Source organism: Pygoscelis adeliae, unplaced genomic scaffold (assembly GCF_000699105.1).
Source record: "Pygoscelis adeliae isolate BGI_AS28 unplaced genomic scaffold, ASM69910v1 Scaffold24, whole genome shotgun sequence".
Taxonomy (NCBI): Eukaryota; Metazoa; Chordata; class Aves; order Sphenisciformes; family Spheniscidae; genus Pygoscelis; species Pygoscelis adeliae.
In genome coordinates this window covers 5,337,455-5,362,501 of record NW_008824806.1, presented here as the reverse complement: position 1 = coordinate 5,362,501, position 25,047 = coordinate 5,337,455, and the positions used below count along the sequence as shown (strand labels likewise).

The following is a 25,047-nucleotide window of genomic DNA, read 5'->3' as shown; positions in this document are numbered from 1 at the left end:
GTGAGAGGAGGGGGTTTCCTCTAACCGAAGAGGGTAAACGCTCCTTTTCGTGTCAAGAAGGAGTTTCACCATGAAACACCCCCCTTGCCTACCCGCAGTCGCCTGTACCGAGCGCGGTGTCCCCGAACAATGAGCCTGACAGCTCCGGCCGGCGCCGCCGGTGCCTCCTCTCCGGGAAGCCCCTTCCCCAGCCTCAAACCTGCCCTCGCACCCCCTGGGCATGCTCGGTTGGATGGGTAGAAGTCACCGAAAGTAGATTCAGATGGGAAATCTGTCAACGTTGTTGCCTTTCCAGGGGTTTTGCCCGAAATTACTTGAATTTGTATCCAAAGACAACGCTGTGTTTCAGGTTACCGTAGTTCTGCTACCGGTTTTAATCAAGCGGCATAACGATCCCATGTTGAAATGGAAGTTTACCTTTCTTCCTGCAACAGAATATTCATTGTAAGACATCAGAGAAAAGCAGATCCACGTTAACATTACCTGCTAGTGTATTATAGCCACATCTTGCTCTGATCATCTGCTCGGTTATGAAAGGCCGAAGTTAAATAGGCCTCATCTTAATTTTTATTTCATTCTAGTATTAAATCCTGTCAGTTTTAATTGGTAGAACTGGATTTGTGAAGCATTTCTATAAATCAGAACTGGAATCTCACGTTAAGTGTGCCTGGCCAAGAACTGATTTGGATGCATCATGATTAGGAGCTAGTTGTCCTTAACATCTATAATAACCCTCTTCAAACAAATTCCAAAGCAGTTCTCCATCTGTGAGGTGTACAGGAATTTTCTCTCAGTTACAAGTTGTAGGTAAACTTAAACAGTGCCATGACAGCATAGCTAGCAATATTAGAGGCTTGTAACATTTGGCATTATCTCTTAAGGTTTGTTTCACAATAGAGTGCCTGCCTCTCCCAAAATTCCAACCAAAGTATTCAAGTTTTACAACATAATTATCTATAATTATATAGAATGGGATGTTTTCCTCATTACTTGACCAGAAATGGCTTTAGTGGGGTTTTTTTGTTTGTTTTCGGGGGTGGGGGGGTGGTGTGTATAATTTTATCTTTCTGTCTTCAGAAAGTTCTGTTTTATCTAATACATAATGTATTGACATGCTTTAAATTTTTACGTTATTAGAATTACAAGCTGAGGGCTGCTTGCAGCTAAGCTTAGAGATAAAAGTACTGCCTTTTGACTTCACAGAAGACCTGAATTTAGAATATCCCGCCCCACACACACCCCATTTTTCTATGTTTGAGAAAAAGCCTTTCCAAGAAGTCAGATTTGAGAACACTAAAGATAAATGCTGTTCTTCACTGTCAGTCAGGCTCAGTGGGTCCACCTCTTGGTAGAATGACAACCACTGTAGGTCACTTTTTAGCACAAGTTGTGGCTTAAGAATAAAAACTTACCATCCTGTAAAATCTTCCCTCTAAAGACTGCTTACATTTACATATTGAGGAATATAGTGCACTTGTTAGATACAGAAATACTTCATACCGTGTCTAAATAGGAAAAAAAAAATCCTCAACCCCCCTCCGCCCCAGATTCCATCCTGCAGAATTCCACAGATAGTCCCGTTCATTACTCCAGAAATACTTGAGCAGTGGCTTCAGAATAATGCATTTTAATGTGGAAATGTTAAGATAGCTCCTTCAAACAGATTCTCTGTACAGTAATCGGTGCTCTTTTTGCTCTTATATGGTAATACTGAGACAACGATACTCAAAATACTGGGGGGGGGGAATCAATCTGTCATCTGAATTTTAATTTTTAAATTTCTACTCATTGTAGCGTAATACTACTACTCACTGAGTAGAAATTATTATTGGTAGAATGATTATCTTAATTATTATTCTACGAATTATTATTTTGATAGTAATTTTAAAAATCAACCTCTTTGAAATTCTTGTGTTATTTTTGCAGAGATCTCACTAGATAATACCAAGTAATGTGTGATAAAATGGTCTCAGGGTTTTTTGTAACATGGTTTTACACCCTGTAATTGTTCTACTGCATAGCTTTAAAGAATGCTAACAATTACTAAAATGATAATTAAATTGCTTGCACAAGTACTGCAGGGTTTTTTGGGGGGTGTATGGGGGAGTGGGAATTACAATTTTTTTTATGATGCTGTGTTTTCTTCCTTGCTTCAGTAATAATTTCTATGTTATCAGGAAAGTGGTTTATAGAAATCTCTGCACATTGATTCCTTGGTGGTTGGTTGTTTTGGTTTTTTGGTTGTTTTGTGGTGGTTTTTTTTTTAAGTAGAAGAACATTTCAAGTATTTTCAAAATAATAAAAATGAATCTTTCTTTTTAGCCTCTTCTGAAGCAGTCGCCCTGGAGCAATCAGAGTAGCGGCTGGAGCACAGGAAATATATCCTGGGGAGGAATGCATGGCAGAGACCATCGTAGAACTGGAAACATGGGAATTCCAGGAACTATGAACCAGATCTCTCCTTTGAAGAAGCCCTTTTCTGGTAATGTCATAGCTCCTCCTAAATTTACTCGCTCCACTCCATCACTGACACCAAAATCGTGGATTGAAGATAATGTTTTCCGAACTGACAACAACAGTAATACTCTCCTTCCTTTGCAGGTAAGGATGGTATGTAACTGGTGTGCTCATAGTCTTGCATAGCATTTTGGCTTCATTCATTTTAAAGGAGAATTAAACAGTGGTTACAGCCCTGATACTTGGTTTGAAAATTGTATATTTCTATATTATTTTTAGTCCTAAACCGCAACTAACCCCAACGTTTTCAATGTATTCAGCAATATATGATTCTCACAGTTAATTAAGAATATTGATGGTCAAGAAAGATAGAAACTGTAGCTGCTGACGCGGCAATACAGCAAAATACATTTAACCCAACAAGTATTTTCTGCCTATGGTAACGCTCATATTCATATAAATCCCTTTAAAACTCAGGATTTTTTTTGTTCGCTTGTCCTGGTACATAGGTCTTCTTACTTTTGTAGGTGGCTCTGAGTCTTTGTCATGTTTGTCTTTTACTAGTATTCTAGGCTGACATTTACTGTTAGTGAGATTTTTTTTCCTCCACGTTCTAGCAACTTTTATGTTATGTTTTGGCTGGAAACCCTGTGACTTAGAAGTGTTAAACAGGAGGATGTGTCTTAGAACTAAAGATATGGGTTCACCTCCTGAATTTTGCCAGTGACATCTTATGTGACTTTAGGTAAGTCACTTAACTCCAGCCTCAGTTACCGGTTGGTAAAATTTTATTTTTCCCATTCCTGCCTATATTCATTTAGTCATAACATTTCTTGTTAGGAGAGACTTTTATTTGGATCCCAATCTCAGTTGCCATTCTAACAATTTACGGTTTTTGCATGGGTTTCTTGTTACAAAAAAAGCTTGGGCAACTTACCTTAGAAACCATGCATTTTAAAATAGAAAGCAGATTATACCATTAATTCTGTACATTCTTTAATTTTCATTACACCTGTCAGCGTTGTTTTTTGTCTCACACTGAGCTACTATATTCCAGCAACAGTAAAAAATATAATATGCAGAGAAAATAATTAGAATGTTTCTTTATCTCCACATAAGGCTATTATAGTTGGGTTTTGTTAGGTTTCACACAGAGTAACCTAGAGTTTCATTTGTCGTAATTGTGATCATATTTGAGTTTGTACAGCTGTATTTGCATTAATTAGCAAGCTAATCCTTATGTAGCTGTAATAGTGGCAAAAGGGTGTTCCCTGGGACCAGATTTCCCACTAGAGTTCCTGTTTTTCTTACCATTTTGCTGGTGGAGTTCCATTTGGCACGAGGCCATGTTCTGACTCTATCCAGGTGAGCTCTGATCCTTGAAGTATTCTTGAGGCTAGTGGTGATTTTTGGACATACCTAAATTCTGCTCCAAGTGTATGCATTGGACCTGAGGACTTAAGAGGATTTGCCTGTACTGTGAAGACCCATGCCATTAAGTAGCCTTGCTAGCTGGAATATCACAGTTGAATAATTTCTGTGTGGGTGGAAATACAGGTAAAAAAGGTGCCGTTCTTTATGTATTCAACCTGATCTGTTAAGGAAAACAGGTTACAGATGGGTAATGCTTTGCAGTGGAGGACTCCAAAAATAGTTGAAAGTAAACACTGAAATGTCTCCCGAAGATGTTAGCCTAAGGAGTAGGGTTAAAAATACTAATGCCGTCATACGTTGACTCTTGCAGTGACGTATACATTGGAATTCATATGCAGCTAAGCACAAGTTGTGAATATGTTTACTCATTCAGTATGCCTTACAAGTCAGTATGACTATTACTTTGAACTTTCAGAAGTTTCTACAGCGGTCACCTAATATAGGTGAACTCTATGTCTAAACAAAAATCTTGTGCATTCAAACTAGAATCTCAATCATTTCTATCTAGTAGGGTAGGAAAAAAATCCTTGCAATTTAACTTTATAATAAATTACATTAACGTTTCCATTTGGGAGTTGGTTTTTGGTTCTTTTTGTGGTGGGTGGTGGTTTGGTTTTGTTTGGGTGTTTTTTTTGAAGAGAGAATGTCGAAGTGAGAAGGTGGGCACACTTAATTGTTGTTGGTCTTATCTGTGAGCACCAGAGCCACCAATTAGATAGACCTGTTTGGCTATATTTATGCTATAGATCTATCTATGCTTAAATCTCCCGTACATGTATAAAGTCATAGTTCCAGAACACAGTAAAAATAATCCTCTTTGAAGGGTTGCAGTGTTACCTACTGCTATTGTGGAAACACTAGATGTTTCCATAAATTACTCTGCTACACTGAAATCATGTTCTTATTTTTCAGTTATTATACTATTATTATATGCTTAATTCCTTGTGATGACTGTTACATTTTGCAAGTCATAATGAAAAAATTAAATAGAGCTTGGAGCTCGTGCTTCTTTTCATAAGGACTTGTGTTGGCAATTGCGATGCTGTCAAACACCCATCTTGCTAATTTGTACTGTGCTTGTCTCCTTCCATAAAAGGCTGAGGTATTTAGATTGAGGATTCTTAAAGATACAGTAGCAATTTCAGAAGATACTCAAAAATAGCAGTAATTAAATTTCGTGCCATTTGTAAAGTCTTACATGAAAGCATTTATGTGTACACAGAAGTTACCTATTTCTTCCAACCTTCCGCAGAGCAGACACATCTTAGCATGCATGTTGAATACATACTGCATCATTCACAATTTTGCAGAATACTTTTCTGCATGATCATGCATCTTTGTTTTAACTGCAGTAATCATTTTGTATGACAGGGGACAAAGCACCTCTCCTCTGAACTTTAGCTAGCTCAAGCTTAGCAAATGAAAACAGGTTAGAAAAGCCAGTGTCCTCACTGACTAACTTTCTGATCATTAATGTTCTGCTACCATTTTTAAAATGCTATATATTTTTTGCTAAATCCAAATGGCATTCAGCAGTGTCAGCTGCTCATCCAGTTTCTGTAAAACATGTACCTGATGCAAACAAGATAAGCCCACAGAGGAATCATATACAAATTCAGAGCTTTTCCCTTCCATGAAACTTATTTATTCTTTGGTGTTTGCATTGATGGATGGTCCCCAGTATAGAACTGACATCAATTCTGATGAAGATAATGTTTCTTGGCATTAAACTAATATACCAGTGACAATGAATGTCATTACTGATAACTGAGTAACTAATTATGTGTATTACTTAAAGGGATGAAAGCAGATTTTCTGTACTTCATAGTTAAAACTGAAACATATCCCCTGTGAAGTTGCATTCACAGTGGCCACATCAGTTACAGCAAAGCTGCTTTGCTTACAGCAGTTATGAAGGACATGGCTCAGGGGAATTTTTCAAAGTTCAAGAGTTTTATTTTGGTTTTTAAATAAAGGTAGTTAAACCTCATGGCAACACTGATTTAAACATGAGCAAATTAAGCCAATAGCCAAGTTTTTCTTATGTGACTCACTGTAAGAAGCTTTTTTTTTCCTCCCTCAGATTTTTAAGATAACACAAACTACATCAACTTAAGTTCTTTCATAGATAAGATTATGTCTACAAGTTTAAGTTCAGCCACACTGCTTGCACCATTATAGGTACTTCATAGAGGGAAGGAATTGTTGCCTTGTAGTGGAATCATTAAGGAACAATTAGAAATCTTGTCAGGTATTCACACCATCTAAATTAAGCATTTAATTGAGGAGCCTATTTCTCTCGCCTTAGAGAGAACCTAGGCTCCTTATTTAGATAATCTAATTCTCTAGAAGAACCTACCTGGCACCACTGACCATATGCAGCCCCTGGGATTCCAGTTCAGGCACTTACATTGCATGTCAAGAAGTCAGACAATATGAATATTGTCTCTTAGTCCCTGATCTAAAGTACAAAAAAATGAATATAGGATGCAAACAAAAAATATATTTCTAACCCCAGATACTGTTTTTTTTCAAAAAAAACCATGCTTCAGGCATTTATGTGGCCAAAACGCAAGCACAGAAATCAGTGTTTTGTATATTCATTTTTTTTTATTTATATTCCTTGGATGAGGAAAATAATTAACCATTTCCAATTCTATTTTTTTAAACTGCAGCGTCTGCTAACCCTATTTTGATTGCAAGCTTAATGTTTCTTAGTATCTTGCAAGTAGGCTTACTAAAACCTGTTATAATAGTTTAATAATACACTTCAGTGTTTAACTTCTCATTCTAGTAAAAACACTGCATTCTATGAATGTGAATTTAGTTTCTGTCTCTTTTGAGTTAAGGAAATACACTGCATGTCCGTGTGTTTTTCACTGTGATTTGTCCTTCCTGTTTGTTCAAACAAACAGTATGTGCAATGTTTGTGGTCCTAAAAGCTGAGCTGCTTTATTCTACGTTTGAATATAGCTCTCCAGCTGGAGATTTGTATGGTAAGGTACCATCTCTCACAAATGCAGATTTTTCTTTTTATTTTTGAAATGTGCTAAAGTTTTCAAAGAAAACAAAACACTTGCAAAGCAAAATGAGTTTTAAGATTGTACTTCACAACAGGTGTTAGTTTTAGATATTTAAACTGCTGTCGTGTTGCTTCCGTCTACAATGACTTCCATTCAGAGCATTTCAGATTCTCAATATGGCAGTTTTAGTACAGTTTAATAAATGTACCTTAACAGTTTAAATGACTAATCTAGATGATACACATAGCAGTCAATACTAGATGAAGAGCAAGTTGCTGAAGTTGGGTTCTTAGTGCCATGTTTAGAATCCTAAATAGGTGGCCTGTTTCTTCAGAAGTGCTGAGTGTGTTTGGCAGCTCATGTTAAACTTGAAGGCATTGGGAGTATCTAGCTGCTAACTTCTCTTAGTCTTCAGACTAGTGTAATTGTCCAAACACTGATTTATAAGCCAGGCTTTACCAGTTTGTTTTTACTAAGGCAATACCTGCAACAGAACAGTGTCTTCAGGACTTTTAATGCAGTAGATTGATTACCTGGGGCTGATTAAATAACATACATAAACAGATATTTGAGTCTGAGGGCCATACAGGGGATATCTCTAACTGGAGAAAATGATCTACTGCCATACTTTTAACTTCAGGATCAAGACCTTTGAGTAAATAGTATTGGGAGCTGCACAGATGAACGATTCAAAGGTATCAATTAGCAGAAAGTTTGTGAGGCTCACCATACGGATGTTTTTATGACTTTTTATGAACTAAGAATTCTCTCCTACTGTTAAAATTTGCTTCAGTTATACAGCTCATTCTATTAATGCAAGTCAAAGTCAGAATTAGGAAAAGTCAACAAAATACTTAACAGCTGTGATAGTATAGCAATGGTGTATACGCTAAGTAGCGTTATCTCACCTCATTCTGTCTGCCAAAGCACGGTTGTTCTCTAAAGTGAAAATGAATATGTTCTCACCTAAGATCTATCCAAGAGTAAACTTACCGTATCATCTGATGTATTTGCATTTAAGTACTCAAGACTGTATAGATATTTCTAGATGGGGGGTGGGGTGGTGAAGAGGGTAAAAAAAGACCCAAAAAGAACACAAAACTTGAATAACAACTTCCCCTTCAAATGTCTAATTGTTCCTTTAGTTATTTTGTTGAAGCTATTCATACACAAATCTTCCAGACTTGCCTCATAAGTCAATCTTGCCAAGCCTTTAATCATCTCCATAATGAGTCTGGTTTGGTTCCAGTTTATGAATGTATTGCTGAGCTGAAGTACTCCAATATGGGTACAGTACATGCTGTTGGGATTTTTTGTTTGTTTTTAAATGCTTATGTAGTTGGGAAGTAGGTGTGTCTTTGCCACAGGACCTGTTCTTGGTGCATTTTAGGCTCAATTTAGCTAGCTTATGTAGCTGATTGTGTCATTTTAACTTTAAAACACTTTTGTTGTCAGGCTGATCATTCACAGATGTCTACCAGATATTATAGTTCATCTTTACCACTAATGACACCATGGAAAGTAACCAAGCAATTTCATGTGTCTACTTTAAGCCTTCCTCCTTGCTTTTTTATAGAGCTAAAATTGTAGTTAAGTTATGGGTTTTCATATTAAGTTTCTCATTTACACTAGTTATGGTTTCAGCAAGGGGCTTATGATTATAGTATGTCTTCACTAAAATGAGAATGACTTGAAGTTTAGATGTTAGCAAAGATGATATTTTAGAATATATAATGTACTTAATTGTTAGGTTATTACTGCTAACATAACACTGAATACTATATTCAGGTACTTTAAGTCTGTGAATACTTTATTATTAAGTCAGCTGTCACTTTCTAGTCTTAGAACACATTTTTATTCAGGTCAGTTTTAAGGTGAAAGAATGGAACTTGTTAACATTTTAGTTTGGGAAGTGATTTTAAAAAAAAAGTTTCTTAAATTGACCTTTTAAAAAATTCAGTTAATTCAGCAAGGTCAAAGCTACAGAATCTTTTTTGCAGCTAGCTAAGACTATACTTGAAACTGACTAGAGTTTTATGACTTTTGTTTCCAGCCTCCATCGGATGGTGCTACATTTCTTTAGAATATGAAGGGACGTGTAAAGGAGCATATTTTAAGGATACTTGCATTTACTGAATTTAATACCTATGTTACAAGTCTAATTTTTTTACTCCAAGTAGTCCTACAGATCAGTAGTTTAAAGAATGTGTCCAAAATTCAATGTTGTTTAACTTAACTATGAACATCTATTTTTAGTGTTTGTGGTTAAAGATTAGCAAAATTGCATTCACTGTTTAATAGTTTCTGTCCTTGTATTTGCTTTATGCGTAAATGACAATGTATAAGCTTTGACATGTGACTGCGCTGAGTTTCTGCAAATGCTTGAACAGGATAATCTTTGCATAAATTGCATGGATATATTTGGAAGTCCTAAATAGATTGTGCCAAGAAAAATGATTTGTCCAACAATTGAGTGCTGAAACTTGCTCTTCAGGGAAAGCTGACTTCCTCCCATTCATTCCACATTTAGACGTATGGGGGCAGGACCTCTGAAGTGCACACTCTGTAGATGTATTTTGAATGACATTGTCAGAAAGTCCTTCTAGCACTAACTGTATTCTATGGGTAGGATACTTCATGCTTCTCCTATATTGTGTAAATTTGTAAACAGTCAGAAATAATTACCACTTTTCTGTAAACTTTCTTACATAGTCTTAACTATTAAAATGAAGTGCCAATTTGTCACTTAGCCATACACCTCTGAATCTGTAGGCAGTTATACTAAAACCACATTTTCAATTCTGCTGTGTATGAAAGCAGATGTGATTCTGGTATTGGAAACGTAGGTCAAGCAGGATTCAAAATTTTATACAGTTAAAAAGAAATAAAAAGCTAGTGTGAGAATTCATAGTGCTTGGGAGAAGTTAACTATCAGCTCTGGGAGAAAAAACTGGCATTATGTTGTGACATTCCACTGAGAGATGGGCCTTCTGACACAGCAAGAGTTCACTTGCTGCTTAGCACAGAACTGACGAGTCACAGAGGTGAGGGAAGTGCAAAATATTTTACAGGAATTCAGCCTTGACAAAAGCAGCTTTTGGAGTCAGGATGATATAAAACTTGTATTAACATATACGCTTATGTATCAATGCCTTTGTACTGCTGATTATCTAGAGTTTCATTATTTCAACACGGTTGATAAGCAGTTATCTTCTAAAAAAACCCTGGAACTACTTCTAAAACAACACGGAAATAGTCCCAAGAATTAGAACTATTTCCGTGTTGTTTTAGAAGTAGTTCCAGGGTTTTTTTAGAAGATAACTGCTTATCAACCGTGTTGAAATAATGAAACTCTAGATAATCAGCAGTACAAAGGCATTGATACATAAGCGTATATGTTAATACAAGTTTTATATCATCCTGACTCCAAAAGCTGCTTTTGTCAAGGCTGAATTCCTGTAAAATATTTTGCACTTCCCTCAGTAGAACTGTCCCCTTTCAAAGCGTTGTGGATTTTTTTTTTTTGTACAGCAGAAGTTTCTAGAAAATCTTTGCTGATATCACCTACATTATTGAAATACTTTCAAGTTCTGCTTTGAAATGAAAGCTTCACATTTGCATAGATGCGAACTATGCTCTTCAAAGATATGATGTACATATTTGGGGAGCACAAAGCGGTGGTTTTAGCATTATAAAGCCTAGTTGCACAAAGGTTGAAAATGAACCTTGTACCCAAAGAATGACTTACTTCTTTTGAGATTAGTTAAATTTCAGATAATGTTGTTTTATAGTATGTGGTTTACTAGTGTGAATTGGAATAGATGTTAAAAGTTTGAAGCACTGATTACCTAGATACCACCCAAACTCACAAGTGGATAGCGTGATGTGGGTAGTAAGATAGCAGAATACAATTCCCATATTTAAATCCTGCTTTACTTTAGTGTATTCACAGCATTTTTATATTGTATGGTGCATGCCTATTGCATGTTTCTACTGCCAGAAATGAAGTAGTACAATTCAAAGAAACAAACCTCTTTTTTTTTTTTTAGCTTTATAGACATGAACTTTCTAAGGTATAAAGAGGATGGGCAAAGTTTATTTCTTCTGCTTCCAGCAGTGCAAGACCTTTCACTTTGGATACACAAAACCTGCAAAACAGAATGATGCAAGGGTGAAGTTATAATCATTGCACCATGTCAGCCAGTGCAGCAGTTTACAAATGAATCATGAACTCATGTTACATGTTTCACTTTTCCATTTCTCTGTAAGATCCGTGACCAAGTGGGCCAGTATTAGGAATTAACCATGATGGAGCCCTTTCTTACAGGCTTCTGCTCTCCAGAGCAAAATTAAGTCTGCAGTAATGACCATTTGCTAGATAGTCATGTCTTATCTCAACATATACATATATAGCAATGATCAAAAAATAAATAAGACAATCTTATTTAGTGAGCCTGTAACAAAGATGAAGTGTCACATATACAGTTCAGTCCAGTTTTTACCAATACTAGTTCTCTTCCCCTATCAGCTACAGAGGTAGCAAAGCATGTTTTCTGTTTACTCAGCATTGGTTTTTGCAAGAACACTTACTCCCTACCAAGTACTGACTTCAGCTGAATTTAAGACTTCATTAAAAATCCTGATGAGATACCTTCTGAATGCTAGGGGACAGTAGGGAACAGATCCAGCTTTGTCACTGCTCACACCTTCTATAGAGAGCAAGTTTGCTATGGTAAGCAGGTTCTTTTCATTGTGCTATTGAGAAACAAACCTGCAAGGGCATGGAAGCAGATTAGTCACTTCAGTTTCATTCTGCTGCTTCTCAGGACAGCTAGTAAACTGAATGAAAGCCAGCCAGTCCCAAAATAAGGCTGCTGTGAACTAAAATAGTACTGGCGACCTGCTGGCACTCAAACCCGATTGAAGATCACCTCTCAAAGTGTCAGCGGCATTTGGTCTGGGACGTGGCAGGTGACAACAGAAACCTACTTTTTTGATTTATCATTAAAGTTATCTAAAGGCTTAAAAAAAAAAAAAAGATCCTATCAAATGAACATAGCAGATTGCTTGTGCAACAGGAAGCCATTACTCTTTATAGTTGTTTGAGGGAGAGGGAGCTGAAAAAAAGGCTTTTCCCTCTTCATCCCAGTGTTGTATCAAGTTGACTAAACTTTCTAAGAAAGGTGAAAGTAAAATCTTAGTTTCATCATGGCTTGTTTTGCAAAGCTGTTGATGAGTCACAGTTTCTGACTCAGAAAACCTCTATTTCAAAGCTTGTTTTTTCACTCCCCAAACATGAAGAATACCTGTTTGCTGAGGGACGTAGCTTGAAATCAATCTATGTTCTGCTGAACTGTCATGGAAAGTCACAGTGAGTGTGGGTCAGATACCTTCTGTCCCATTATATATATGCTAAGTGGATGGCTGCATCTTTAGTGAATTTTAATGATCATGGGATGTGTGTGGTGTGTTTCATCCTACTCTGTTGAGTTACTGCAGTGCAACCAGAGCATAGACAACAGTAAAATTAAGGCATGATTACAGGATTCCTTTAAGTGCAATACAGTCCAGCCCAGAAGCCTTGCAAGTAGAAGGGATTAAGATTTTACGCAAACTATTTTCAGTCTCTGATGGTATCCCAGAAAGACCAAGGAAGTTAGAAATCATCTTTTTTTCTGTCTTTGTAATTTGGGTGTGTTAGAAAACGTGTGAGATGTCTTAGTTGAGCATAAAATCAGTGAAAACATTTATGATTTATTACAGTAACTTTTAATATCTTCAGTGAAAATATTTGTAAGGCATTATGGTAATTCTTATTAATCTTCATGTGCAAAAAAATTGTTCTCTATGAGGCTGATAATCTATTAGTAAGCTTTGTGACATTTTCTTTTTCACAGTTTAGCTTTAATTTTCCAACCTTTAACTATTTAGTGCTGACCGTTTGTAACTCAAGTCTTTGTACGCAAAGGGTCTCGGATTAATCACCCAGAAGCCAGGAAGTGCAGTCTCAGCAGGGGGCTGAGGGCCCATGCGAGGTACTTAGCCAAGCACCAAGAAAATGCTTTCTTTGATATGAGGTGACTGTCCTTCTTGTCTTGTAGTTCCCCACCTTACTCACTGTTTAACTTCTGCATGAAATGAAATTGAGCTCTTGCAGACATGAGTCTCCTTCATTAAACAGCCTAATGCTTACTCTGCTGTGGATCACTAGAACTGATTCAAGCAGTTCTTCTGAAAGAAACAGGCAATCACAGGCTATGCAAGTGCATACACAGAAGAGTTCTTTACAGTGCATCTCTAGTTTTATATTTAGATGCTATTAAATTTACTGTTAAAAATCAGGTCTTACTGTTAATAAATTCAGGTATCTTAAGCTTTTGTATCACTGTCCCTCTCCAGAGTGTCTGAGCGTACAGCCTTTAGAAGGCACCTTTGTCTTCCTATCAAGTTTCCTGTTAAAAAGTACAGAATTTGTATTCCACTACTAAGGATTTTGTTCTCTTTTAGGATCGAAATAGAATGTATGACAGTCTGAATATGCACTCTTTGGAAAACTCCCTTATTGACATTATGAGAGCAGAGCATGATCCACTTAAAGGTATGTTATTATGCTAAATAAAGAAAAAAGGGTCATCCATTCTGCATATTTGAATTAATACTGATTGCTAATTTAGATTCTAGGGTCATATTAAAATAGCAAATGAATTATTTTCTCAACTGACATGAAAGGTCAATCTCAAGCTGTATTTTATTGAAAACATTGGTTTACAGTCGTTTAAAATTGACTTAAGCTTTAGTGGTTTCATCGGTTTTTCTCTTTCTCCCTTCCGTCCTTCCCTCCTTTCCCCCAAGAAATTCATAGTTAGTTTTATTTGAAATTTACTTGTCTGCTGTAGGAAATTCTACCTCAGTTTGTAAAGACACGCTGTTCTGTTAGAGGTAGCCAAAAGAGGGTGGGAGGGGAATCAAACCGTTACTAGTGTTAGCCGGTTAATTTTCCCTTTCTTTGCAGTGGAAGCTGAAAAGAAAATTAAGTCCACTAGTAAATTCAGGTTTTGTCCCTTCAAATATTTTTTCAAAGCCCCTGGAGGATAATAATGCATCTAGTTGTCCAGTTTCTGTTTGTCTGAAGTGCAGAAATACACTCAGCTTTAGAATGCTGGTTCCTCTTACCCTTCTGGGCTTTGGTCAAATCGTTTGGCCACAGCACTAAGCATATAGCTAATATTTGTGGGCTTCAATTTTAACTCCTCTGTTCACTGTGCAGTAACTCACTCTTTTGAATTCTGTTTTTCGATACTTATTCTCAGGTGGAGTTTACCATTGAACTTTGGGGCAGGGAGCCCAAGCCATTTTATCTGGCCTGATCGAATGTTATCTCATTTGTGGTGTTATAATTAGACTAACACAATCTAACTTTAAAATTATCCAAGACTTTGGTCTTGCTTTGCAGAAATTAAGTCTCAATATTGAAGCAAATGAAAAAATAATTAAAAAATTTCTTTCTTTTTATATTGTTACTTACTCCCATCCATTCTCCATTTCTATATATTACATTAGCACATAAGGGCCTGTGTTCTCCTAATTTGAAAGACACTTTGCTAGAGTCTGCTTATGGTTCTCTTAAGATCTGTAATCAATTGGAAGACCTGTAGTATTCAGGTAGCATGTAATAGTATTGTAAGATTTACAATGTAAAGCCAAAAGTTTGGGTTGGTTTTTTTTCAAGCTGAAAATCTCTACAAAGCATTAGTAAGTAGGTAGCATTCAGTTAGCCAGTTAATTTTCCTCCTCTTTAGAGTGGAAGCTGAAATTAAATTTTCTTAGATGTTCTTAAATCTGATCTCATTTCTTACTGCCTACAGAGGATTAGTTCCAGTTTTAACAATTTTATCATTTAAGTCCATTATTAAATTCAATTTCTGTCTATTTTGCATGTTTACAAAACATTACTAAGTAACACAAAGGGGTTGAAACCTGTGAGCTAGGTTAGCCCAGTGGTAACTGCTGTGGACTAAAAGCATGCGTATGTCATCAAAGACAAGGTAACTAGTTAGATCAGCCCTGTTTCAAAGCATTGTTGCTTCAATTTGCCACACTCAGGTGGTGACTAATATTTCTTTGGTTATCTGAACCTAAATCTACCATCAGGAAGGATATTAAAAGGTAAAGCTACTGTTAGGCATAAAATTAGAGAATGCAGATCTTCTATCGCAATAGACTGTCATTGGAACCTTTCACATTCCTGAAAACCAATCAGTTTCTTCACTTTTTTCTATGCATGCTGGCATGACGAATGGAAGTCGTTGCTCTGTTCCCCCTGCCATGACACTGTTTTCATTTTGGCTTCATAATGCAGAATAGTTTTCAGAGGCACAGTGAGCACAGAAAAGACCCTTTTTTATTTATCTCTTCATATTTCATTATGATACAATAGATGAAAACGATTTATTTCCAATGATAATTTTTCAGCGAGAATAAGACAAGACAAAGCTTCAAGATTTTAAAGTGAATTGGGTTCATACATAGACACTTTTGAAAAACTCGGTAAAGTTTCCATAGTTATTCTGTGCTTTTTAGGGACATGAGTATATGGTTTCAGTCTATAGTTCAGAGATTTTTTTTTAACAGTTTCACCATCATACTCTTGCAGTGAAAATTCTGCGAAGATTTATGTTTGAACTAAAACAGATGGAAGCCGTAGATAGTGATGAATTCAAAGGAAATTCATTTTTTTGTTCAAGTGCCAGAGAACAATGCACATGCCAACTGAATTTAAATAGAGTAATTGTGTGCTGTTATTTAAATCGGTTATGATATTTTTTTCTCTTTGGAAGTTATTATTTCAGTCGAAACAGCTACAATATTAACAGTAAGACACGATAAAGGTTCCTTACTGACTGAAAATGGGAAGAAGAGATCACATCCTAGAATAGCCTTTTAGTTCCCCTCTACCCCTCTTCTGTTTAGTCACGATTAGTTGGCATTTCTGTTATTTCCTAGCAACTTCAACTTTTTTTTTTTTTCTGCAAACCGTGAAACACTAATTTTGTTATTTCAGTCTCTGTGGCTTTTCTTTTCACCACAGAAAATCTGACATTTACTTAAGAATCCATCATGTTTGCTTGCAGAATGCACAGGATTAAGAATATTATTGTTATTTATTTGTTGTTCTTATTAATATATAACATACTTTGTTGTAACTAAAGAGTATTTTGTAACTAGAGAATATTTTTATGACAAGTTTTTAAGTAAATCTAAGCACACTAAAACAATGCATCTTTTATATCTGACCACAGCAGTAAAATGAAAGTCCCTGGAATTTTAAGCACGTGTTTCAGATTTAGCTGCTTACAATACCTGGAGTATGACTAAGCATCTTGTCTCAGATTTTTCACAATGCAGAACAGACACTGTGTGTACCAGCTCACAGCTTTAAGTTTTGCAATTCAAGATTCATTTTAGAAGGAAGTCAAATTTCACCACTTTTGCTTTCATGAACTTGAAAAAACTTTATTTCAAATATGATTCACTGAAAGCTGTTTATGCCTGCCAAAAAATTGTTTATAGTTGCATAGTTTCAGCTTCACTTAGACAAAGTTTTACTCTATCATTACTTTACATTACTACAGACATGATCAAAAGAAAGAACTCATTTTTAGCTTTCACTGAGACATTTTTTTCAAGGTAGGTTAATAAGGAATAGATGCTTGACTTCACTAGTCATTGCAGCGGAAATACTGATCATATTAAAACTAATCTTTCCTATGCAGCTTTCTTGAAATGCATTTCATAATAAGACATTAAGTAATGTTTAAGATTACCCCATCCAATCAACGGAATATAAACTGAAGTTAAAATTAATAAAACTTAAAATAAATTAATTCATTTTTACATCATTGTTCTTAAATACCCTTTTTATTCTTCTAATAGCCCTTAAAACTATTTTGGGAGAAGAATTACAATATTGGTAGACTGAAATACATGAGTATTGGTGGTATAACTGTTTTCCAAACATACCTATTGTGTACTTGCATTTTTTTTTCCCTTCTCCTCCCCCAAATACCAATGCTTCTTGAAGTCAAGATGTAGAAAAGTTAGATTCTAGACATTTCAGAAACAGGAAAGCCAATACATTTGGGCTAAAACAGATTATGGAAAAAAACTTAGAAGAAATGGTTATATTTTGCATCGAATATGTATTAGAACTGAGGAGCAGGTGATTTAACGGAATTTATTATCTACTGTTTTAAACATCTTTCTAGTAAAGACTGTGGTATTTTCCATGTAATTTAAGGGCTTGTCTTTTGTAAGGCAAGAGTACTGATACTGTACTCAATTTACAATTAATTTCTGTTTCCTGACCAACGCTCTTACAGTTGTGCAAGCTAGATGTAAGATAGTACTGAACTTGAATTAACCATAGCTATATTAGCGGGAGTAACAAGAAGAAATATTAACTTCATGTTGAATTTTTCTTCTGTTTCTTTGTGAGGGGCAAAACAAATTTTTTAGGAAAGTTACGCAAATATATTTTTTGTATAACTAGTAATAAATAATAAAAGTAAAACACTATTATTTGGCTTATCTGTGGGGAAAAATAACTTGATGCACTTAGAGAAGTCTGTCTTGCTTTTTCTTGGTTTTATTTTCCCTTTAAATTGGTTTAGTTGAGCTTTTCAGCTGTTAGACATCTTTCTACTAAAAGCAGCCTGCTGGCGCATGCTCAGTGAAGTAAAAAGAAAAGCATTGGTGACTCAGCAACACAGTAGAGAACATTTTCTTTCTTTGCATATGGTAACTTTTGTTTTCAAAGAAAGAAATTTGTTTTATGTTTTGTGTTACGAAACTCTAAGGTTTAAAGTTATGCAATTGCTTCCTAGAGTAATTCAAATTGCACTCAGAAAAGAGCTTCTGAGGCTGAACAAAAAAAGTATGGAAGGAAGAACTTCGCTCTTGGTCATATAAAGGGCTTTGAAATTGTACATACAGATTGTTTCCTCTTTCTGTCATAGAAACTTTGTATGATAAAAGAATGTGTTTAAGACTGATAGACTGATTTGCCTAAATAGATCGACTATCAGAGACAACACATTTGGCCTCATTATGACTTACATAATTCTTACACAAGCACTTGAAAGTGTAGTATCTAGGCTTTCTGTAACTAGGTGTTGTCCAAACATGGTTTTGTGCTGTTGTCTTAATTACGCTGATTCAAAAACTGAGCTTTCTGAAACTGCTGCAATCCTCAGCCGTTCACTGGTCTGTTAAAGTAGTTTGGGAGAAACTTAACTTAGAAGCTTTTTCTCTTCTAGTCAGGAGATCTCTTGAAAAAAGGAAGATGGGAAAGGAATTTGTGGTTCTCAGTCTCTTCAACCATTTAAGACTTAAAAAAAAAGGAGGGGGAAGGAGACATGAAATATCAAACTTGTGAAATTGTGAGTCAGCAATGTTTAAAGCGGTTGTTATACTTAAATCTATCCCAAATGTTTTAATATATGGGGATTCCTCCAACAGTTTAGTTAAATAGGAATAGAAAGTATGCATTTCCAAAAGTAGATATGAATTTGCCTTAAAATGAAGAATGAGTAAGCACAACTACATGTGTATGCTCAGAAGACGCTTACAAAAAAACTTAAATTTCCACTGCCCATATTAGTAACGTGAGATTACAGAAATGTAGCTAAAACTAAGTTTGTTACTCTTTCCTCATGGTTTGGATTAGCAAGACTTTTAACTGGATTTAGTGGATAAACTGGGCCACCAAAATTTATTTGCAAGCTTTTTATTTTTTTCTGTCCTTACAGAAGAATACAGTGTGAGAAATACATACCAGAGAGTTCTGTTAATACTAATCACATTTAGATACGGAAGAGGGGGCTAAATGTAATAGACCTCTAGTTGCAGAAGACATGTCAAACATACCTGCTTCTCCTTAGCAATACTATTTTTAATTTAGCCATGATACAGGAAAATTATTAATTAGTGGTAACATGATGAAGTTGCAAGTTAGGTTTGCACAGAGAAAATTTCTAGGACATGATACTTTATGATACAGTACTGTAGTATTAGGCATTGTATTTGTTCTGGATAGCAGCACTAATACTAGTTTCGGATGCTGTAGAGCTAAGTTCTGTAGACAGTGAAGTGATTACTTTTCATTTCTTAGGAATGGAATATGTCTATTATTTAAATATTAGATATTCTCTAACTAATTTGTGGTTGATTTTAAACTAGTAAAGCATCTTTATATATCACTAAAATTTCGTTTTTAAGCAGGTGGCAGCAACTGGAATCGCTAGAATATTGAACGGTTTATACGATTCTAGATTACTGATATTGAAGTAGGATGGGATTAGATAGGATTTGTGGAAAGGGCAGTTCTTAAAATGGTACCTTTTTTTTTTTTAAACACATCGAACAACATGCAGTGAACACAGCTGACTAGAAAGAAATATGTGATAGAAGCAAAGTAAATCGTTGTAAGATGGTGCTCCGATCTTTTGTATTTTATACACTGATATTTTAAGTGAGGTTTAATATTGTGTATGTCCATTTAACTAGAATAATCTGTTCAAAATAGTGTAATCTGAGCTCTGTACAAGACTGGTCTTGCACCCAGTTCCATGCACGAAGTGTTCTGAATTCATGTATATCATTAAATTCAGGTGGACACCCTAGAAACACTGCATTTTGCTTCAACAGATTAATCTGGGCAATAAGAACCTAAGTTAACATATCAATTAGCAGTGATTGTATTTTGAAAAAGTAAGCAAGCCTTCTATGTTAAAAATGTTTTTAAGGTTATAAGTTCAAGTACTAGGCAAGGTAGTAAACACAAGTATTAAGTTCACCAAAATGCTGTAATACAAAGTATGATTTCATTGAAATAACCATGTAAATAAGACTTAAAAGAAGTATCAGTACAGCTGTACACGTACCGAATACTCTGTTACTCATTTTCCTTTGTAACCCTCAAATCATTCATTATCTGTACTACCAAATTCATCTCTGTAACACAGCAAGATTTGGGTTCTTTGTGTGATTCATAGGTTTTACGCTGCAGTAGTGGGCCTGGCTCCCTAGTGCACTCTCTCCCCGCTACTTAATGAAGAGTGCTTTATTATTTCAACTTTTTCAGTTTAGCACCTATGTTTCAGATGCAGCTTATTTGTGAAGCTATAGGGGAAAAAGTAAAAGAATGCAAAACCAGAGTTGTAAACCCAGCATTTATGGTCTTCTAAAATAGTTTTCCTCTCCAGGTGTTGACACTGGCAGGCTTCTCTCTCCTGCTAGGCCTTAAATCTGACCTCTTTTTCTGTAGTAATCACAGAGAAAAATGTATCTCGTCTCCCTTGCTGAATAGGAAAAGAAGATAAATTTATACAGGCAGGGAGAAAGACACCACAGACTTGAGGAGGTTCAAGATGAGATAATCATTTCTCACAATTTCTATTGTTATTCTAGATAGATACAGCATTGTGATTTGCAAGAAACGGCTCATATTTTTGCAAGTGTTTCTGTAGCACCTTGTATAAACATGATGGTGACAGTAAATAATCTTGTAAAATCCTTGCAGTATTACCTTTATAGACCAAAGAACTAAGAAGTAAAGCAAAGTGACTTGTTATATGCCATGCTGAGCAAACCAGTGGCAGCTCCCAGATTGCGATTTAAGGGCAGAATATTTATAGTTCCAAGAAACATTTGGTATAGCTGTAAATGTTCAGCATGACAGAAAAAATGGCTTGTATGTTAAAACTGGACACCTTGAAGATTAGGAACATGAAAGCAGAGGCTCCTACAAAGATTTTTGTTTAGTATCTTGCCTAAGCCTGCTCAAAAATTCTGTACAATTTAGAGAAGACAGCAGAGTCCTTTTGGGTGGCATTCATCTGCCCTTTTCCAGGAGGCTGCCCTTGCCCTTCACCACTTTTTCTACTGTTAAATTCCAAAGCAAATAGTTCCTACCTAATCTGCAGGTGTTCTGATACCATCCATTCTTATAATAATGAAATCTGTGGGAAGAGAAATAGTATGTGGCTGTATAAAAATCTTTTTGCCACAATGCCTGTAAATAATAAGGCTGAATAAAATATCCTAAATGACCTTAATCTTGCTATTTTGAAGTTTTGAGTGTAAGAGTTCATAATGTATATTTTTTCTATATTTTTTGGTAGAAAATTATCATGTTGGTTTTCTAAAGGAGAAGAACAAAACTTAAACCCTATTACTTATAGATTTGCAGCAAAAAGGTTTTTTTATTTAACCCCAAAGGTGTCTCTTGGGACACAGAACTACTATTTCAAGAAATTTCCAGTCTTGCTGGTAATCACATGGGTTTACCAACAGAAGCAGGGGGGGACAACGACGACAGTGTATGATAGGAATTGTTAGACAACCTTAATATATGGATTGCTGATTTAGTTTTCTTTCCTTTTTTTCCTTTTTTTCCCTGTGTTTCTTTTTAGAAAGAGTGAGCCGTATTAGAGTATGACAGTGTCTTACTAATGCTTACATCTTGCAAGCCAACTGCATATATATTTCCCTTTAAACCTGTGTGAGTTCTAAACATCCATTGCTTCCAGACTGGATTCTTCTTTATGTCTCCACAAACATTCTCGTTTCCTCCAAAAGATTTAAATGTTTAAGTTACAGTATTTTTTTATATATGCTTATGGATTATAAGCAAGCAAGTATGTTTGAATAGCAAGATGGATGGAAATGTAGGTTTTTGCACATTAAAGCACACTTCTTCCAAACACAGCAGCTATTGTAAATGTCTCTCTAGGTCAGTGTGCACTACTGGTATGTTTGCAGCTTCCTGTAAACAGAAAACGTCTCCTTTAATAAAAAGGAATTTGTGGTGAACAGTTACTTCAGCTGTGCATTTTAAACCATTCATTTAACTATTAAAGTATAACATGCCACCAGTGTATTAAAATTCAATACTTGAAAAATTCTAATGTCAGGATATGAGGTTTTCATGTAATTTTTATTCAGTATAAAATGTTGAAAATGTTATCTATCATATTCTTCAATTTTGTTAATTCTGTAGATAAACCAGTACTCTAGTTTTGCCAGACTTACTGAAAAATATTACATTACATACAATGGTTATATGTAATACACCAAGGTACAGTCATAAATCGGTTAATAAAATTTTAATGCCTTAATTCCTATTAACATGATTTTTCTTAAATTGATTCAGGAGTGAAGCACTAAACTGTAGAAATGCCACTCTGTTAAGCAATGTGCATAGTACAGTTATTCACAGTCACTATGAAAGAGAAGACTAAAGCAGTCAGCACTATTTCTGGGTGTCATGAAACAAAAAGTGGCTTTATCCTAATGGAGCTGATCCCAAAGCACATTGCAGATCTTATGACCAGAGAATTAAGGTTAAGAAGTCTGTTCTTGTCAGCTTTAACTTGGGTCAAGGATATTGTTGGTTAATGTGCTTGGAGTTAAATATTAGCTCTTTATTTCCCTTAGGCAAACTGGAAATATAGTTTATATTTAAATTCTAAGCAGTGATTTTTCATTATTTTTGCTAGCATAATAGCTAAAACCTCTGCATTTGTTTTGTTTTGTTCTTTGGTTTTTGTTTTCTTTTAAGGTCGCTTGAGTTATCCACATCCAGGGACTGACAATCTTCTGATGTTAAATGGTAAGTGCTAATCTTATAACAGTTTCTAATTATCTCTAGCTTAGCTTAAATCTGACATGTTGGTATAAAATTATACTATTATATTCTGTTATTGAATTACTTGCCTCTAGTCTTCAACACAGATGGGACTGTTGCCATTTTTCAGAGTTGAATGGCAAGAGCTAATCTTGCAACAGCCTTTCATTATATCTAGCTTATTTGAAATCTGAAGTGCTCGTAACGATGCACTTTCTTTTTTGTTCTCAAGCAAACCAGTGGTATGTTCTCCAAAGATCTGCTAGAAATCTATTATACAGAAACAGGAATTAGAAAAATAAGAAGGCCAGAAAGGCATGTTTTTCTATCGTGTGTAAATAAAGAGTGAATACATACTTTCTATTACACTTACGTGAAATAACATTTTATTTTTGTCGGGTTTTTTTGGAACTGGCTTTGTCAAATAAGTTTCTAACTGCGAAATATGCTGAAGTTAGAGTTCATGTTCATGTTCCTCTCCCAGTAGGTCAAACTTCATGAACATCTGCTACTCAGTGAAGGCATGAACTTTAGCCTTTGTTCAAGGCTAAAGAAGGAAGCAGAGCTTGGTAATCCATCTAAGTCAATAATAAATCAGGGGTTTTGCACACAAATGTTTTCTACATTGGGAAAAATTAAAGCTATAATGCCACAGCTTCTCTAGATTAAAAAATGTGGAAGCTGTTGTACACGAAGCAAGTACACTTTTGTCACTGACTTGATGGGTCTAAACGTTGCCATTAAAGACCTAATTATTAAAAAATACAGTCAAAATAGTTATTTCAGGTTTGTGGTTCTGTGGAGCTCTGCTTTTTAATTGCCTTACCCTTCTGCACAGTCATTTACGCTTGTGCAAATGGATATAAAATGTAAAAAATATCTAATTTCCCTTGTGTAGCACTGAGTAAATGTTTAAAATTGCAAGGAAATTCAGGTTTATACCCAGTAAAGGAAAATACTGCACAACGGACATTTGAAGAATTAGGTCCTTTGGTGTTGAATAGTTCTTTAAGATAATGGAGTATCTTGAAAAGTGAAAATAGCTACTTAACTATTGAAATAAAATTAGTGTTTAGCCCACACAGGCCATAATCCTGATTCCTGTACATTGAGTATCGGTATGTTTGATGTTACAACGTTTACAACAGTTAACTTTCTGTATCTAACTGCAACTGTAAGACCTATTCTGCAAGCTGGTTTGTTCAGGTGGTATATGTGCAATTGTCGTTGTCTGCTGATTTATAATGAAGTGTTAGATGGGAAGGTATTAAAAACTAAGCAATCTTATGAGCAACTGTGAAATATTGCAATGCAGTCAGTGTAAGAAATTCGTATCATTTCAATTTGTTTGTTTTAGTACTTAGAATGGTGACCTTCTCTTTTTACAGTTTTGCGTGCTAAAAGAATTCTTCCTTCTTTGCATGGGAAGAATTGTTGCTCTATGGAATATCTAGGAAAAAAGGTTTTTGCTGTTATCACAGACATTGGAAAAATGCATCTCAGTGGTACCAGTCTATCCTGAAAACCTTACCGCAGAGCTAGAATATGCACTGAAGAATAGCTTGTGTGTTATTAATGCTGGCGGGGTTTCCACTGTTGTTTGGAAGTTAGCACTTAATGGGACTGCTGTCCTCTTTAAAAGCTGCAATGTTTTTTTCCACCTTCAATAGGTGAGATAAAAATAACAATTTGAGTGTCTAAAGACAGGTCTGCAACACCTAATTTTTAGGTGTGCCCTTTAGAATTTAATTCAGAGCCTTGGTTTAGACACCTAAGCTCTCTACTGTGTACCTGGAGAGTCTGATGTACCCATCAGTGCAGTCCAGTGCAATCACGTATACCGTTCAGAGCCACCTCAAGTTGGAGCGTCTGAACTGCAGCTCCTTACAGCCCGAGAACAGAAGCACTGGGAACAGCTTCTGGGAAGCTCCAGCTGCTCAGACTCTGTACAACATTTCTTTCTTAGCAAGAATTGAGGGGCTTCCTCCAGATGTGCAGTAATGAGAAAACAGCTTGAACACTTGCTGATAAAGTTGTAGACTTGAGTTTCCTTCTCTGCTTAAGTGGATTCAAGCTAACATTTCCCTGTATCCCTGTAATTGGTGCCTTGGAGGGAGGGGTAGGGAAGAGGAGAGTTGGTAATCCGGAGACTCACAGTTGTCCCTTACTTTCTCAGTAAGTGTTGTAGTCTCTATGAGGAGGAGCAGGAATACCAGACTTTCATGAAAGAAAAGCACCAACGTTTTTAAGGATCCTGGGCCCATCTATGTGTGCACTAATACTTGACACTAGATCATGACCCTCACTGGATTTTAGTTGGCTTTATGTTAGTGGACTGGTATCTCTGGATCCCAGGAAGGTTCTGACATGAGCCAGGCTGGAATTCCTCAACCCTTTTAAGACTAAGCACTTTAGATAAAACTTACTTTTAGCTAGTTTTTCCTCTTC

The 25,047-nt window shown here is 35.8% G+C and overlaps 1 protein-coding gene across 1 annotated transcript in view; it reads left to right on the top strand.

The window, feature by feature from the left end:
* Positions 1-1,353: 1,353 nt before the first annotated feature.
* The window catches only part of CPEB2 (cytoplasmic polyadenylation element binding protein 2), a 52,561-nt gene continuing 28,867 nt past the window's right edge, over positions 1,354-25,047 (top strand). The window contains exons 1-4 of the mRNA XM_009324118.1: positions 1,354-1,365; positions 2,323-2,601; positions 13,422-13,512; positions 22,534-22,584. Of these exons, the coding sequence (XP_009322393.1) occupies positions 1,354-1,365; positions 2,323-2,601; positions 13,422-13,512; positions 22,534-22,584 (433 nt within the window). The remainder of the gene's footprint in view (positions 1,366-2,322; positions 2,602-13,421; positions 13,513-22,533; positions 22,585-25,047) is intronic.